This window comes from Cynoglossus semilaevis, chromosome 3 (assembly GCF_000523025.1).
Source record: "Cynoglossus semilaevis isolate Cse_v1.0 chromosome 3, Cse_v1.0, whole genome shotgun sequence".
Taxonomy (NCBI): Eukaryota; Metazoa; Chordata; class Actinopteri; order Pleuronectiformes; family Cynoglossidae; genus Cynoglossus; species Cynoglossus semilaevis.
Window position 1 is genome coordinate 6,038,891 of NC_024309.1, and position 17,439 is coordinate 6,056,329.

A 17,439-nucleotide genomic window follows, 5' to 3' on the forward strand; every position below is an offset into this window, starting at 1 on the left:
TCACGTACCCTCGGAGATATAAGAAGATATTTCACAAAAAAATAAATGTGCTTTTCGTCAAGATCAAAGCCCTTCTACCACACAGTTTCTTTACAATTATAAACATCATAGTCAGCCTGAAGCATGGACTTTGATATATTGATTTAATAAATTTAATAATAATAAAAAAAAAATAACTTGGTACATTTTGGTCCAGAAGCAGCAGGTACCGATAACAGACAACATAAATTAGGCAGGAAGCAGGATAATTCCAATAAAGCAAGAACGGTCAATATTTTACAGTGTGATGATGTGGTCACTTCAGAAACCCGTTCTCCAACTTCCTGTTTCCCAGAATCATCGTACTTTGAACTGCTGTCTTTAGAAAACCCTTTGGTATAAATACACATCATTCCATTGCCTTTTAAAAAAAATAATAATAAAAAAATACTTTAGAATGAAATGGGGAAAAAATTGTTTTCTTTCGTCAAAACATGGCATCAAGCAGCCATTTTCTGACAGCACTTCACATGGTTACAGCAATTTTATTCAATCTTGTCAAACCCTTTATCCCGTCAACAGGCTCTTTCCTAAATCTTCATGGTGTGAAGTAGGTAGGGACTATTTTCTTTATTCTTTTCTTTCTGTTTTTTTTTAAATCAAATTCAAGGAATGTTAGCCAAATACAACAACATTAATAGCAGCTCGGCTGTAAAACAGGAAGAAGTGTGTACAAAATTTATATCTGGATTCAAAAACTATTCTCCAAGTACCTTTGCTTTTAATTTAACTTTTTTTGTCTTGACAAATGCAAACACTGATGAATGAAACTTAAATTCTCGTTCTAACCCTTACAGAGACACGAGAGGATGCACTCACGCACGCACTCCTCTTCCGTACAACGGCAGCAGTCGCTATTGATTTAACGTTTAAAAAGCTCCCCAGTGGTTTAGCATCAATGCACATAATCACAGATAGAAAACAAAATCAGCTCCATTGTATCAGGCCGATGGATACACGGCCCCTCGCTGAGCCCACGCCCCCACTGCTGAACAGATCTGGTTTACCCATGTACCCAAATATTCAGCTACGGGCACTTCACACACATCTCAGGTCCAACAGGCCTCAGTGACACACCTTTGAGATACCGTTTAAGTTTCTTATATAGAAATGGAAATGTCAACAAAAATAAAGGGTTAATTCAGGTTTTTTTTAATATGAACAGCTAACTAACAATCATTTCTAGCGCTGGATACCTTGGATGAATGAAAAAGGTCATGTGGTGAAGGCGATGATGTCAAGAAACACAGGCAAAAAAGAAATCACAGACAAAGCCGTGGCGAGAGACAAGCGCAGACGTCCTGGTTCCCATACAGAGCATTAGACGCAGATGCAGAAATGAATTAGAAACCATAAGGGAACTGAACTGAGGGGGGTTGAGTGGACATGGCCGAAGCCCAAGCTCCGAGTCCCGCATTCACACAAGCTGTCTGTCTTCCACACACTGTGTCACTGCATGCCAAATCCTGCCAGCACACACACATACACACACACACGCATACACACTCATTCCCATGCAGTGCCTTTCGTTTAGTATCAGAACAAGACAAATATGCAGGATTTCAGATCCTTACAAGGATCTAAGTTATACAAAAGCTTTTCTGAACATCTCAAAAATCCAAAACGGATGAAGTGATAAGAAGACATAGGAAACATCCTTTAGCCAAACCGAACAAAAGCTCGAAATACCTTAAAATATAATGATCGCTGTTTCTTTCTGTAAAGTCATATCATAAAAAATTGTCTCTGCTCAAGCTAACCATGCTGGTTAATTCTAAACACATCCTGAGTTAGTTACACAGTTCCTAGTAAGGGAAGGTCTCTGAATGGCTTGACTCGTATCATAACAGAAGAAGTCCATGTTTCGTCCTCAGACTCAGAGGCTTTCTTATTGCTGAAGACGAGGCAATAACTCATTAGACCACACTTGATAATATGAGCTGTCATTTTAGTGTAAGATAAGGCAGTCTGATGAGGGCAAAAACCACCAGCCTGAGGATAGGAATGTTAAAGCTGAGGACCACGAGTCCAAAATGTACCGTAGCAGGTACCGAAAATATACCAAACACTAAGGCACTTGTGCACATCAACAAATGTCTCAACTATATTGTTTTCTGCCATAAAAAATCTTTTCTTTAAATATTAACATTTTATATCAACAAGCCCATGGATGTTAAAGCATATACAAAAGAAAGAAAAAAAAAAAGATTGCCCTCTTAGTATCTTGCTTGGAAGGATCCAACACCCCAGTACCACAAACGACCACTCTTGTCACCTCAGGAGTAAAAAAGCCTCCCCTTCTCAGATCCCTGATGTCTGCTGAGTTTGGCGAGCTGAGAAGGTGACGGGGGCACGTCCTGTCTGTAGGGGCCCTTGGATTGAGGTGGGGGCAGAACTGGGGCAGCAGCAGGACCCTGGTTTTGGTCGTAGGAGCTTCCACTGGAGGGCTCCTCAGGCGGTCTGGCCTTGTTGGCCTCCTGCTCTCTGCGTCTCTGCTCTTGCCTCAGCAACTCCTGAGTTTCCAGGAGGACACGGGCGTTAAAGCTGGATGTTGCCAGGTAGCCGTTACGTGATCCCTGCGCTACGGAGTAGCGGGAATTCTCCTTGGATTTTTGGAATTTCTCTGTTGGTGCATGCACATTGTCCCAGGAGTCCTGGGAGGCTGTGTTGGCATTCTTGCGTGGTGGCCTGGACACAAAGATGTAAAGAGGTCATTCTCTGAGTAGAGGTAGTCAACCTAAACTGCATCTGAATCTGAAAGAAAATGGTAGCAGACTCTGCTCAGAAAGATTGCTTTTTTCCTGCACTGGCCTCTGGGTCAGCGCTACTGAGGGAGAATTCAAAAGAAAGGGAAGATAACTGCCTCAGCACAGAACAGGACCATTTTCACATTTTGTAAGATTAAAGCAGGACACAGAAGTGGCATGTGTTAAAACACTAAAAGCAAGGATGCAGCAGAGATGGATCTGTCATAGCCTGGGAGGTCCAGGCCTTAACAATACAGCAAAACACAAGGAAAACCTGAAACGCCCACAGGGCTATTAGTTCCACGTTGTAAACAAACACAAATGTTAAAACAACCCTGAGAAAACGGCAGCTCTTATCCATTTAACTCCTTTTTGGAGATGCAGACGGGTGCACTTAACACACAGACAGAGTGATGGCGGGCCTTATGGCATTGTTTGTGTTCCACTCTCCATCAGTCTGACCGCTTGTCCCTGCACTTGGGCTTATCAACAATTATCAAAGAAAACACAGAGGGATGGGTCAACTGATACACACAGTGAAAACATCAATGGACGACATTCACTTTCCCAAACAGGCAGATTAGGGATAAGGTTAACTGGACACTTGGAAATAGAACAAATACGAAGGGCAAAATGTTCCCAAAAACAAATGACAGAAAAAACAAACAAACAAACAAACAAACACAATCAAATGTATGGGGTACAACCAGCAAATGTAAACATTGGTGTCATCTGCATAAAGCATTTGTTCACCAAATAACTCCAGTGCGAAATTTAAGGCCGTACGTTTGAATGATGGAACAAAAATTTCTCAAGACGTAACCGGGGAAAATATATATATTAATACAGGGAGTACTCAGACCCCCGAGTACTCCCCTGCATTCTTATATATATATTTTTTTCTTATATATATATGTTCATTCAACACTAAATATTTGATCTATTCTTATATATATTTTCTACTGTTAATGTTCATTCAACACTAAATATTTGATCTGATGTAAAATCTTGAAATAACATTATACCTCTTAGGATGTAGAGTAACAATATCATCAAAATGAAATGAAAACAAATATAAAACAAAGTACACAGACCTGCAGAACAAAACATACTTCAACAGGATTGGACAGGTTTAATAAAGATTTAGACAAGGGAGAATTACCAGTGAAGTCGTCTCTGTGACAACAATTTAGCTAGAGTTCTGCTCCAAAACAGCCAACAGCAAAAAAACAAAGAACATTTAATCTGAAAGCAAACAAATATCGCACACTCTCATAAAAACATTTTCATAACCAAACATTCACGCTATTTATTTATAATGTCTGGGTTCTTAGACGAGTAATAAGAGACTTCTGTCGATGTCAAGTGCTGGACTTGACAACTTTAAAGATATATTTCTGCTTAAAACTCATGTCCAGGATCAGTCGACTTTCAAGATTCCAACAACTACGACCCAATGACACAGACTTACCCTGACGCACAACTTCACGCAAGACTTCTGTGCAGCTGAGCTAATCAAACTAAGATGCGCACCACCTGCACGTAATTCAAGACAGGGAAACATTCTGACATGCGTGTTTAGAAGACACATTTCGCCTCCAACTACAGGCTAATGAAAAACTCATGGACGGCGCTGTAAAACGGCCGCTGCTGCTGGATTAGGAAGCTCACAGGAGGTGCTCCGAGTTGTGCCAATGCATTAGCAGTTGTGATTTACTGAAAACAAACACATTGCTTCATCCTTGGCATAATGAAGATGTTGGCTGTGTTTGTGTGCTCACCGTGTCGTAGGAAAACCTGGACACAAACCGAGAGAGGAAAGCTAACTTTTACAAATGCTGCCTTTAGCCCCGTGGCAACTGGGATCGATCCAGGCTCCCACTGTGGCATGAGGGGAACATGAGTAAAGTTTGTTATCAAAGTTTTTGATGATATAGTATGAGAATAATAATAAAAAACAACTTCAAATACAACACAAATCCCAGATTCTAATGAAGTCTTGACTGAGTTGGTGATTTTCTTTCCAAGGTACAGATCACTGTAAATTATGAGCACTTCCTGTCTGGACCAGATGTGTGATAATCCAAACTATTTTTTTTTTTTTACCGGAATTAACAGACTTAAATATACACATCTTTCAAACAGAAAACTAACCACACACACATGCCTGAGTCACAGACGCTGTGCTTCACAGACGCAGGCCTGAGATAGCCATCACATTAGGCCGACAGCATGAGCTTTACTGTGATCTTTGCTCTTCCGCTTTAAGGAACAGTTCTGATCGACATCAGTTGGGAAAACCTGGGCTGCAGATGGAGGCCTGGACTTGGCCTACTTTAGGTAAAAAAGGTCTCTATTTCCTCTCTTATTGAGTCATTTTATTACAAACACGGAGAGAAAGTGAGTTTAAAAATAATCTGGTGTTTTATAATCATTTTAAAATGTGGCCTATAGTAGTATGCTTTATCATTCTGACAGAGACAGAAGCAAAATTATACGGTGAGCAAATTTCCTCATTTCCAAATAAATATATTAGATAATATTAAGAAATACAAGTTAAACAATATTGTTAAAAATGACAGGAAACGATGGTGAGATGGACGGGGGGTTGGATATATTTGTCCTTGTGGCAGACAGGGGAAATGTCCTGAGTGTAATATGGTAAAATAACCAAAAAATAAAATAGTGAATCAATGTTAAAAAAAAAAAAAAATTAAATAAATGGAGAAACTGAAGAGAACACGCCTTAGCAGACTCATTAGCATGAATAGGCTAACGTACATGTGTGTCACAGATACATATGTGTGTTTTTACAACTGTAGTTGGCAGATGAAGGACCAGACTGCAGAGAATCTTCACCACATGCTCCAAATTTGAGTTTCACTGTCTGGGCGATCGGCCACGCGTTTACACCCAGGTTTGGCTCTGGGCAGCCGACCTCGCTCATGAGAGAGGCGCTCATTTAGGAAGGCAGGACGCCTGTTGCATGGGGCAACGACGTCCACTAACAAATCAGTTGTGCTTCTTTTGTTTAGACGAAGCCCTGGGATGAAGAGAGATAAAGTAGGAGAATCTTTGGCGGGAAAAAGGGGGAAAAGAGAGATGGTGACATTCCAGAGGAATGTAATCGTGATTGATGCATCGGGGGAGCTAGTTGTCTTATCATCCTCGCTGCCGTGCCAGAATATGTCAAAAAGAAGATTAGTTACATTTAGAGAGGGAGGGGATGGGAAAATACATCATGCTACAGAGAGGGGTAAATTTAGAATGACAGATCATAACAAACAAAGCCAGGAAGTTGGCTCCGACAGGCATTCTGTGGGTGCTGTGTGTTTCTAAGAAACAGCTGGGAAAAATCGGAGTTTACGAGACAGTCGAAAAAGAGCGCAGACACGCACATGCTCCGATACCAGATGATTGGGAGTAAAACGAAACAGATGAAAGCGGTGGGCAAGAGTTGTTTTGAAATTACACAAATAAATTGTTGGCAAAACTAAAATAATGTTTATTTACGAGGTAAACCAACGTCGTTTGGCCCGAAGAGTCCGAGAGCTGCCAGAATCAGAAGTTTGTTTGAATTGGACTTAAGGGCATTAGCTTGACCACATTCACGTGAGTGTGTCTGTCTCAGGCTAATCAGCGGTCTCTCTTCGAAAACTAACACACTCATCTCACTCCCGACCCTTCCTGCTCTGCTCTGCCTGTCTCCGATAATCCCGCTCCAACAACAAGCCCTTATTAGTGCTGTTCCAGTCCTCACATATCAGACAGACGGCTAAGCCTTGCCGTCATCAGATAACCAGTCACCATGGCTTCTTCAGGAAGCCCTTTGGTGGGACGATTGCCTTTGTGTGTGTGTGTGTGTGTGTTTCAAATGGTGGCCCCCTTCTGGCTGAATGGCTCACTGGCGTGGGCTTCCTGTTCTGGAGAAAGCAGAAGGATAAAGAAAGTGGGGTGATCGGCTGTTGGAGGAATCGTGGTGATTAGTCAGAGGTTTACAAGACGGCAACTCTGGAACCAGGAGTCATTTTAGACATAGTTTCTCAAAAGCTTTAGCCAAGGTCAAAAGTCAACCCTGAGCCTCTGCTAAAAGAAGCTTTGAGATTACGAGAGGAATGCATATCAAAGGCCACTCTCGCCTGGCTTTTTTGGCCCGGCCGGACCACTTTCCCAAGAGAAACAACTGTGAAGGGGGCCGGGGGGGTGGGAGACCTGGGGCAACTGTCACATCACATGAGATGACAGCAGATAACACCTACGATAGGAATGTATGCGAAGCGCTCCGGTGTATACAGAGTAACATTGATTATGGGTCCACAAGGATCACGAATCCATATCGTCGGACAGGAACATGTTTGAATCGATTGGACAGAAACCGTGCAGCAGAAAATAAATGAGATAAAAAATGTAAAAGTGAAATCCCAGGGAAAAAAAACAAAGACGGCACACATACATATACATACACACACACATGTTTTTATGCGCATGTATTCGAGGCTCTTTGTATAAACTGGCAGGGGAGTTGTTTTCTTTCACAACATTCCAGATCACGCTGTGCATGTTGTGATATAATAAAAGGAAGGTTGATGATAAATACTAAAGTAATTCATTAAAAGAGGGTTTACTTCACTTTTAAAGATTAATCCCAGTGTTTGTCAGTCAACACTACGGGCCCAGAGTCGCCCCCACAGGCTTAGAAGTTTGGAAAATTCATTATCAAAGTCGCTTAGAGGGATCATTTTGACATCAAACATTATCCTACACACACACACACACACATCTGTACAGTCAGACTTGTTAAAAACATCATTTTGTTTTTGAATAAACATGACGTCAGGATTTTAATGAGTCACAGTGAGAGTGAGGCCAAATCTGGGCCACGCGTTCGTGGTTAGCGCTCATGCGTGGTGTTTTTACTAAATGTTTTTATGTCTAGTTCTATCATCACAATCTTGACTACTCTGGGTTTGTGACCCAGTGATGGGCTGGTGAACCGTCCATTAACGCCATCCTCACCCAATGGCTGCTGGGATTGGCTCAAGCTCCAACGTCAACCCTGAAAAGGAATCAATCAAGTTCAAACTGTTTTCATTAAATGTATTTAAAAGCCATTACGGTGGAAGTTTATTTTAAATTCCAATAGCTGTGCCACGTTCATTCAAATGTTAAACGATGGCAAGTGATGATTCACGCTGTAGCTGGAAAAAACAAAAAGAAAACATAAACTGTGAGAGAGAAAAAAAAGTGAATTGATGGAAATCGAAAAAGTCAACCGAGTAGGTTGATAAAGGGCAGAAAGAACGTGATAAGTCAGCCGCTGGGCAGGGAGAGAAACACGGGCCGACTGGCAGCTGTGTGGAATTAAGACGGCAGAAACGGAAAGATTTCTCACCGTGGCAGGGAGCTGTACTGTCTCTGCGCTTGTTGAAAACTGTCTCTGTCCTCCAGCCGCTGTTCCTGAGCCTGAGAATCAACCGTCACAGACAGACGTCCGCTCTGCGTCTCTGTCCCGTTGCTGATCTGTTCACCCAATCATAGACAGAAATAAGGAACAGGGTTAAAATGTGACAACCACATGTTGAAGGCTGAGATGGAGAGATAATCTTAAAAAACAAAACAAAACAAAAAAAAACATGCTTGTTTGTCCTTACTCAAAAAACACTTAGTTGATGCAATAAATGTCTCTCAGCACAGCCAGTGGTCTGACAGTGCACTGCCTCCTGCTGTCACGGGCTGACATGAGCGAGCAGGTCGTGGGGTTGTGGTCTGTTTTCATCCAGATAACCACTCTGTGAAACTCACCTGTGACACTGGCTAATTTTGTTCAAGGCATCATTTAGAATTCAACAACAAATTACTGGTTTAGATGAACCAAATAACACCCACAAAACTGCTTCTTTGCTGAGTTTAGCTACGCAAATTTAGTTTTAGGAAAAGATAAACTCTTTAAAGGTAACTCTAGATCAAAACCTCTCAGGAAGCTTTGATAATTTTAACAGGTTTCTGCCTCACGTTTGTTTAAAGATGTGTTGTTTTCTCGAATTGTGCGAGTTAAAAAAAATAAAAACGGTCAAACGCCGTGTGACACAGCACAACACTTGACAGGAAATTAATGATAAAAATCTTATCCAAGCTGTTCAGTACATTTGAAGGACCTGTCTTAATGTTTTAGTTATTAAAATGGAACGGCGTTTGAGATTATAACAACCGTCCAAGAACTATTTATATAAAGTCAGTTGTTATTACAGGATTAATGAATCTTAATATATGGAAAAAAAAAACAACATTACACTATGTATATAAAGTATATGGCCTTAGTTAATACCCTTAGTTGTGAACTGTTACTATTTGTCCCAGAAATACAACTGTACATGGTTCGATTATATTTGAAAGAATAAAACAGAAAAAATAGACAGATGAACACAAAGGGTTTTCAGAGACTTTTTAAACCCGCGTGGGTTCGTTTTCCGGGCTGCATGATAAGGAGCGACGGCTAACGTTGCATGACAGACCGGACAGATGGGAAAAAGGTGTGTGAGCGTCTTTAAGGAAACATCTTGTGCTGCTTGAACCGTTGTTGTCCTGCTCACTTGGGCAGCTGCAATAACAGCTCCATTACATTTCATCCAGCGTCAACAGCGAGTCCTTTCTCAAGCCCTCGGAGTCCCAAGAACATGATTGTATTCTGTGTGGGTGATGTGAATTGGACTCATATGTTTTCAGGTTCTGCTGCAACAACACGTTTCTCCAGTTCAGAGAGAGTACTGCACATAAATCAACAAATATCACATGGACTTCCAGGGAATCGGAGGAATTGTTTTACAGTTATTGGTTCGATATAAAAAACGTTATGTGAAGTTTCAGTTAGGACAGTTACGATGATACATTGGGAGAACAGGACGGAACATGAAGATGAAAATCTGTCACAGTAATGGCATCGTCCCAGTAAGAAGAATCCGATTATTCCCGTCATAGGTCTGGAACACTGACATTTGGGAAAATCAAATAAAAGAGACATCCTTTTTTTTAATCCAATAATGTGAAAAATGATGTCAGTCTGGCACTTTTTAATCTTCCTCTATTTTCTTTGGGTTCACAGACAAGAATTAAAAAACATCGTCCTCCACCTGTTTAAACACTGGACATTCACAGGCAGTGAGCCAGACGTCATTATGACAATTGTTTGCAGCTTTTCGGAAAAAGAAAATGCAGCATCAGGAAAACATCTGGACTGAAAATGAACTTTAAAAAAACAAAACATTAATGTGAGATGTAATACGTCTCTGGTTCAGACAGACTCTGACCAGGCTGCCGTGATGGGTCAACCCCGACACATGGTTCTACTGGCCACATTCCTTATGTTGCTGAGCTTGTCGGCCGCCATGTTGGAAACAAAGCAGCAGTGCTTTTCCACAAACAGGCATATGGAACGTGTTTACGTCGCTAACGGTCAGAGTTAACGGGAAGAGAGGGAAAGAATGGCAGGGAAACACCACATCCTGACAAAAGCCAGACTGGATAATGATTTGCTCCTGAAAGTCTGCGTGCCGACCCAATTGTGACGATTTATTATAAACAAGGAAGAGTCCATTTGTGGTGGCTAAGGTTTGTAGCTCCGGGCGCAGTGTCCATCTGAGTGCAAGCGGTGTGGGCTGTTATTTCCTGGGCTGGAGATCAGGAAGGAGTTTGGATTGGTTACCTCCACATCACTGCAGGTCTCCAGAGCACGTACCAAAGGCAGAATAGAACCATTTATTCCAGATAATATATCTGTGTAGATGAATTGTTCTCCTTATCTGCCTGCTGCGTTCACGCCGTCGTTCTTATCTCGTATATAAAGTGAGTGCAATAAAAATGTTTGTGTAAGTTTTATATCTTTGTGAATGTGCCGTGAATACACGTGTGTGCTTTCTTTGGCGACAGGGCATCTGGCAGCTGGAGCGGAGTTCACTGTAAACCTCTGCCTAGAATTATTTATGGTGTGACAATGGAAAGTGCAGTAATGATGAAAAAGCTAACTAATACGATAAGGAAACTAAACAGAACTCCATTAAAATAAAGCAATCAGCACAGACATTCCTACAGTAGTTGTTCACAAACGTTTTAGCGCCTCTTTGGTCAATGGGACTGGCAATGGCAATGGTTTCTCAGCTACGATACTAACTAATAAAAATATTAAATTTGAAATTCAGTAATTTTGTTGTCTTTCAAACGACAATTCTCAATTTATAAATGATGTATTTGATTATATTCATAAAAAAAGAAATAAATGAGAAAAAATAAAACAAATACAGACTTCTCACTGCTAAAATGTATCTTTCAAAAAATCCTTTCAAAATGTATTAAATGTATGTATTAAATATGTATAATAAAGTTTGGGAATAAAACCACTGGCATACAGAATCACTGCTGTATCATTTTTTTTAAAATTGTAATTCAACAGGAATATTTAACCTAAGGCAGCTGCATCATTTTTTTTTTTAATTGTTTTTTAAAATTCAACAGGAATATTTAACCTAAGGCTAATGGGAGCGCGGCCGTCTCTGTTTGTAATACTGGGTTTAAATTAATACCAGCCCATTCATGTTCCGGGGTTCACTGATATTACACTGCACAGCTCTGTCATGACTCATCTCTAATCCTCAACTTCTTGGAAGTCCAGCGACCGCGTCCTAGAAGTGGTTCGTTCTCCATATGGTCATGGAAACAGAACATAATTCCAACAAAAGAACCAACTTAAAACTAACGTTCTCAGAATAACCAGAGTTTTCCTGAGCGTACCAAACATTTGAATACGCGTTTCGGCGGCGGGAGACACAGCGATGATAAACTTAAAGTTATCAATTCACATAAATAAAATGTCACTGTTTCTGGTGCGTGTTCCAATCCGAGGTATGGGCCCAGTCTTTGATCACTTCTGTGTGGTCGTGCTCGCTGGTGGAGCACAAATTGATTTTTTTGTGGTTGAAAAAAAAAAAGAAAATTGTAGACAGAAAAAAATGCAACTCTTTGGAAAAATCATAGCATTTAATGATGAACATCTGGAAATCCCCTCTCACAGAGGAGCAGTTAGGGTGGGAGAAAAAAAACATGCCAACTCTAATTGTGTACTTGGAGCTGCATGATAGACAGGCCTTCTGGTGTTGCAGTCATTATTGCATTAAGAAGCAGTCTGGGTCTGAGGGACTGACCACAGCGTTGTCTTACAGGCAGTCGCAGCAGTCGTACCTCACACCTCTCTCTACCTACACTTCACAATTCACATTCAAGTGCAGCGACTGGTCTGAATTGAAATAAACCTGGAAACTGAAATGATGAATCGGAATTGTTTTTCCAGATATGGAATGGAGCAATTTCCGTGATGGCGCTGTCTGTTTTACTGAGTACGACAGACGATAATCAGACACACGATGTTACTTCTGCCCCGACAGGAGGCTGTTATTACGTATCCCTGAGTGATCAAGAACAGAGTGCACCTACTCAGAGACGACTTGCACACAAGTGCAAATTTGAATTTTGAATATTCAACTACCTCAAGAAGCCATTTTGCATCTGATTACAGTCACCTTTTGGGCGATGTTTCGACTAACGAGGCAGAACAATGTTGTCCTCTTGTTATAAAGAGACCCCCTCTCCCCCCACAGTTGCCAAATGCTTGCATTGAGTATTAGTATTAGTCCTGTTCCTATTGTTCAATGTAACTAGATTTTCGAAATCACATACAGTACATCAATACCTATGTCCTCACCTATGCTAACATAGCGGTAACATCACAATCTACGACAGAAAAAAAAATCAGAAGAGTCTGACTTACGCCTGGCAGCCAAAACAAAGGGCATAAAGTTCCAAAAAAAAAAAGAATGTAAACAACGCTGTCTTCCACATATAGCCTCATGTGACATCACAGTCTTCCACTCCGGTCGCCAACTAGTTGGGATGAAACTAGTTTTTCTTAATAAACTTATGGGAAATCACAACATCACGTCATAGGTCGAGGCCGTCGTAAACCATCTGTATTCCTTACATGTTTTTGTCATTTTCCTTCAATCAGCCAACACCAATATGTCAGTGAATATTTTTCCACCTTCTTTTCGATCTTTCATTGACTGTGACATGTGTCTAAAACGGAGCTATTTGCGTTAAGAGTTTGACAGGATATTTCTTGAGTCCTACTAATCAGTGTCAACACATACAGTAACACGGGAGTATGTGTCTCCCTCCTAACAAATTCTGCCGTTATGAACCCGTGTTCGCGACTGAAACAACACCAGAGAGGGGCTAATAAAACAGGACTCCTGTATCTCCTCTTACTCATGGAGGTGAGCTCAGCAGTGTCAACAGTCACAAGCAATCAGGAGCTCAGAGGTGAGCGAGTGAGACGATGGAGTTCTGAACAAACAGTTAAAGTCTCAGTCTGACGGCAAAAAAAGAAAGAAAAAGAAAGAAAGAAAAAGGAAGAGAGAGATTGAGAAAACAGTGGAGTGAGATGTTTTCGCTTTTCAGCCATCAGTAAAACCAACACTAAAGCAAATCCAGGGCAAACAAAAATAAAGAGGACGGTTTGGGAAAATACTGTTGTGTCAGAAAGGAGCTATTAACAGTGGCTACATGTTAACACTAAAGAAATATTTTTATATAAAAAAAGGAAAAATGTAATAAAGTATTTCCTCCTTTACTCCCAATTTAAAACTTAAAAAAAAATAAACTCAAATAAAAATGAACCTGCGCTGTCACCCCCTCTTTCTTTTAATTCCTGATGAGATACCTGCCATCAAATTATGCCTCTCTTTTGTCACTTTCACGCAGTTGAGGAGTCCTGAATGGCATGGACCGTCGCAGGTAATTAGCAATTAATTTACAAGGACGGCTCAGAAAGAATTTGTTTTCAGTGAGGGGATTCATACAAGGCCGGTTTAGATTTGAAATTGTCCACAGAAATTATTTGGTGGCACTTGTATTGGTATTTGATGTTTACAAACCGTAGAATTTGGACCGCAGTGAGAAAGAGTCTCAGGTCAGAAGAGCAGGAAAATGTCCACTGCACCGTCTCTTATTAGATCGGAAGTCTTCGGCTATCACGTTATGTAGTGGTGCATTTAGTACTGCGTGCTGGACACTCACCCAAGACTGGTCGAAACTGTAAGTGTGCCGATGGTCTTCCAGGTCGTCGTCCTGCTTAGCGTGCTGGAACTCGTGCCTCAGCCTTTGTATCCGGTCGTGGTTACTGGGAGTCATCGGACTGAAGGGAAGGAGGAAGACACAAGGTGAGACTAGTTTTTTAAAATCTATAAAAGTCCACATGTTTTTTAACAAACCCTGACCATGAAAAACACCTGGTTTTACACAGTCTGCGATGCCTGCGTAGCTTCGCGATGAAGACGCTAAATTGTGCGAGGCTTTCATCTGACAGTCGACAATTTCTTTTTGCATACCTGACTGACAACTCTATGAGCCTGTGCGTCTTACACTCCCTTATTCAAGTCAACTGCACTAACTTTCCTTAAAAGCAGCGTTAGTGTATCCCGATCGGACTGGAAGAGAGTGGTGTCCTTTCATGGTGCTCGGTTATTAAACATTGTGACATCCCCTTCATTAAAGGGCTTTGAAAAGCCTGTCAATAGGAATCAATGGCTTTCCTCCAGCCTAATCAGGCTCCCCTTTTATCAGCAGCTACAGAGGCAGCACATGACAAAATGCATGATTTTGATGAGACAACCAGTGTGATAATGGGCCTCCATTTATGCATACCACATGGAGACAAGTGACCAAAGGTTAGGAATTTACACCGCGGAGGACGATGGGAGCTCTGGGATGTTGGGAGTGGGGTAGAAGGAAAGGCAGATAAAGGGAGGAGGGCTGTTCTCCTGTATGTTGTTGAGTGGGAAAAAAGGGAAAGGTTAATCAAGAGCATGTGAGACACGGAGGAAAAACAAAGAACCGGGATAAAGGAAGTTACCGGCAGGACACTGTCCAGACAATTGTGAGGCAAACCAAATCAGACGGTGCTAAGAAGAAAGAACCCTAAAATGGCTCAACAGAATACTTGTCACTCAGTCATTGTGTGTGTGCCCTCTGAAGTAGCACTTACAGGTGGCATGCCACCAGCGGAGTGATTGCTTATTTGGACCCGATGGATCCCGGGCACAATTATGGCGATAATTGCAGATCGGATTAGAACGAGCACATCCTGCTGATGATAATGGGCGACGGGACACACTGCCAATCAAGCTTCATTAAAAGCACAATAAATAGCGGCTCATAAAAGGAAGCAGCGATCTCAGTGTGAGCCCCTAAGTAGCACTTGGTGAAACGCAGTCATCACGTTCTCCGTATTGCCTGGTCAAAATCAATTGTATTAGTTATACTCCATTTGACTCCTATAGCTGTATGTGTGTGGGAGTGCAGGGAGCATACATTAGGCCTTTTATGTTGATGTGGGTAATTAAGTGGCTCGCTGAAGTGTGAGGTGGCTTATGCTTTGAGGCTTTCAGGTGACAGAAGGTCTTCCTAACACTGTTTGTATTAACGTCTGTGTTCCTTCATATTTTCTGCGAAACTGTCGAAATAACCAGTAGCTATGTTCGTGTAATTAGGTCAACCTACTAAAAGTTCTGTGCAAATGGGGTATGTCAGCATCAGCCTTGCCGGCAAATGCCAACCAAACAACAACACTGAGCCCCGGTTACTACACTTACTAAAATGTCTACTTTATTCAGTGCAATAATGTACATTTTCTTCAACCCCCTCAGGGAGGGTCACTACTAGCACAGGCATTCCAAACATGCGTCTCAATTGAACAGATGAAGGAGAAGAAGTCGCTGAGGTTTTGAACCAAGGCGGACCACCCAGGTCGTAAACAAGACTCCTTGAGTCCATATACACCCAGTACATAAAAAAGCCCTATCTCACACACCAATGCATCAAAGGAGAGGGGTGGCCTGAACATTAACAGGACCGTGTACAGTGCGTGTTGATAAAGTGGCGGGGCGTGGATAGAGAGTAGATGAGCAGAGACAAGATCGCTAGAAATTAAATAAATTACAGCTTGCCTTCATTATTACTTTTTAAATGAGAAATTGAAATTGCAGCGAGTGCGAGATGGGAACGGGGGTGAGATTTAACTAGGGCTCCATTCGTCACGGCAGTTCAAAGCAGGCTTGTGCTATATCGAGATTATCTGTAGGGGCTCCGTCTCGCAAACTTTCATCCTCCTGGGGGGTAGCACGCTGGGAGAATCTTTCAAAAGTACTCAGAGGAGTTCTCCGGCAAGAAAAAAAAAAAGCGAGCTGGACGTTCAAATACTGGAGTGGCCGCAGTAACTTCATTATCACACCAACGTTTAACAGAAGATCAGCGTTCACTCAAAAAAAGATGGATTCTGTTACCCCTTCCCTGAGAGCTCCCCCATGCTTAAGCACGTCAACGCATAATTAGTCAAGATAATCGTTGCCGATACATCAGGTGTCACTGCTTACAAATTACCCTGAATAAATCAGTGCCTGCAATGAGCCTGAAGAACAAGAGATTTGAGAGAGGAAGAAACAAAGTGGTGAAAACAGTGGTAGCAATTTTAGTTTTAGGATCAACTCAGTGGTTTGGATTAATGTGTTGTTGTGTACATGGCTGTGAGGGAACATCGATGAGCAACGCTCATCAGTCTGAAATGACCGTGTTATTTTGTCTGCAGGAAACTGTCTGCATCATGCAGCACGACCTCATGAGACTCAGGCTACGGCACTGACTTTTTCACGACGACTAATCTGACAATAACATTGAAGCCGAGTCGGAAAGTAGCTTTTGCTAATGGGGGGAACACAGCAGTCAGTTGTTCTATCGGCCCCCAGTGAGCTGCTCACATCTCAAGTCACTTTCTTAACTCTTGATTTTGTGACAATTTCAGACTGCACAGTGATCCTTTATGCTTTACCTTCTAAGTGCTTTGAGTTTTCTTGTGTAAATGCTCCATTCTGGCAGAGGTCCTCGACTTTTGCCACTCATGTTGATGAGTCTCTTTAATTGAAGTGTAAGCCATAGGCAAAGGGATCAGGATCCTATTTATGTCAGCACACGGCCTCTGAGGTTAGCAGGTCTGATCCCACGTGCAGGCGAACGTGCCACACAACAAAGAGTAAAACGAACCATCTTGCAAAGAGACACAAACCAACGCTATCTTACTCCCCCTCATCGTCACTTTGAAAATGCCTGTTCTTAGTCAAGCTGATGCGGCGGCGGCTGAATTCACAGAGAAGCTGAAAGCTTTTTCTGACAGATCACTTCAGGAGGTGAACCTGTGACTTCGCATGCATGCAGAGTTGAGTCAAACAACAGTGATTTAGGCCTGAGTGAACAACAACAGGCCCTCCACAGAGCTACTTCCTCTCCTGCTGCTCTGAACCTCCCGCATTTTATTCAGAAAGAATTAAATCGTAGGTAGAAAAATGAAACGCAATGCGACAAAAAAACAACTTTGAATTTCAGACTTTCATCTTGCTGTGTCTCCGTCTGTAGCAACAACCTTTTCAAGGCCTTGGTTGTTTTGTACCAGTTGAATGCATTCATACCAGAGCTGTTGATCAGGGGTCTCAACCCCCGGTCTGGGTACCGATGCTGGTCCGTAGGTCATTTGGTACCGGTAAAAAAATCCAGTCATATC

The 17,439-nt window shown here is 41.8% G+C and overlaps 1 protein-coding gene across 3 annotated transcripts in view; it reads right to left on the minus strand.

Moving 5' to 3' along the window:
- Positions 1-1,168: 1,168 nt before the first annotated feature.
- Positions 1,169-17,439, minus strand: part of LOC103377042 (partitioning defective 3 homolog) — a 253,608-nt gene continuing 237,337 nt past the window's right edge. For all 3 annotated transcript variants that reach the window (XM_025054368.1, XM_025054367.1, XM_025054366.1), the window contains 3 exons: positions 13,908-14,025; positions 8,179-8,306; positions 1,169-2,727 (listed from right to left, as the gene is read on the minus strand). In XM_025054368.1, the coding sequence (XP_024910136.1) occupies positions 2,316-2,727; positions 8,179-8,306; positions 13,908-14,025 (658 nt within the window). In that variant the 3' untranslated portion in view covers positions 1,169-2,315. The remainder of the gene's footprint in view (positions 2,728-8,178; positions 8,307-13,907; positions 14,026-17,439) is intronic.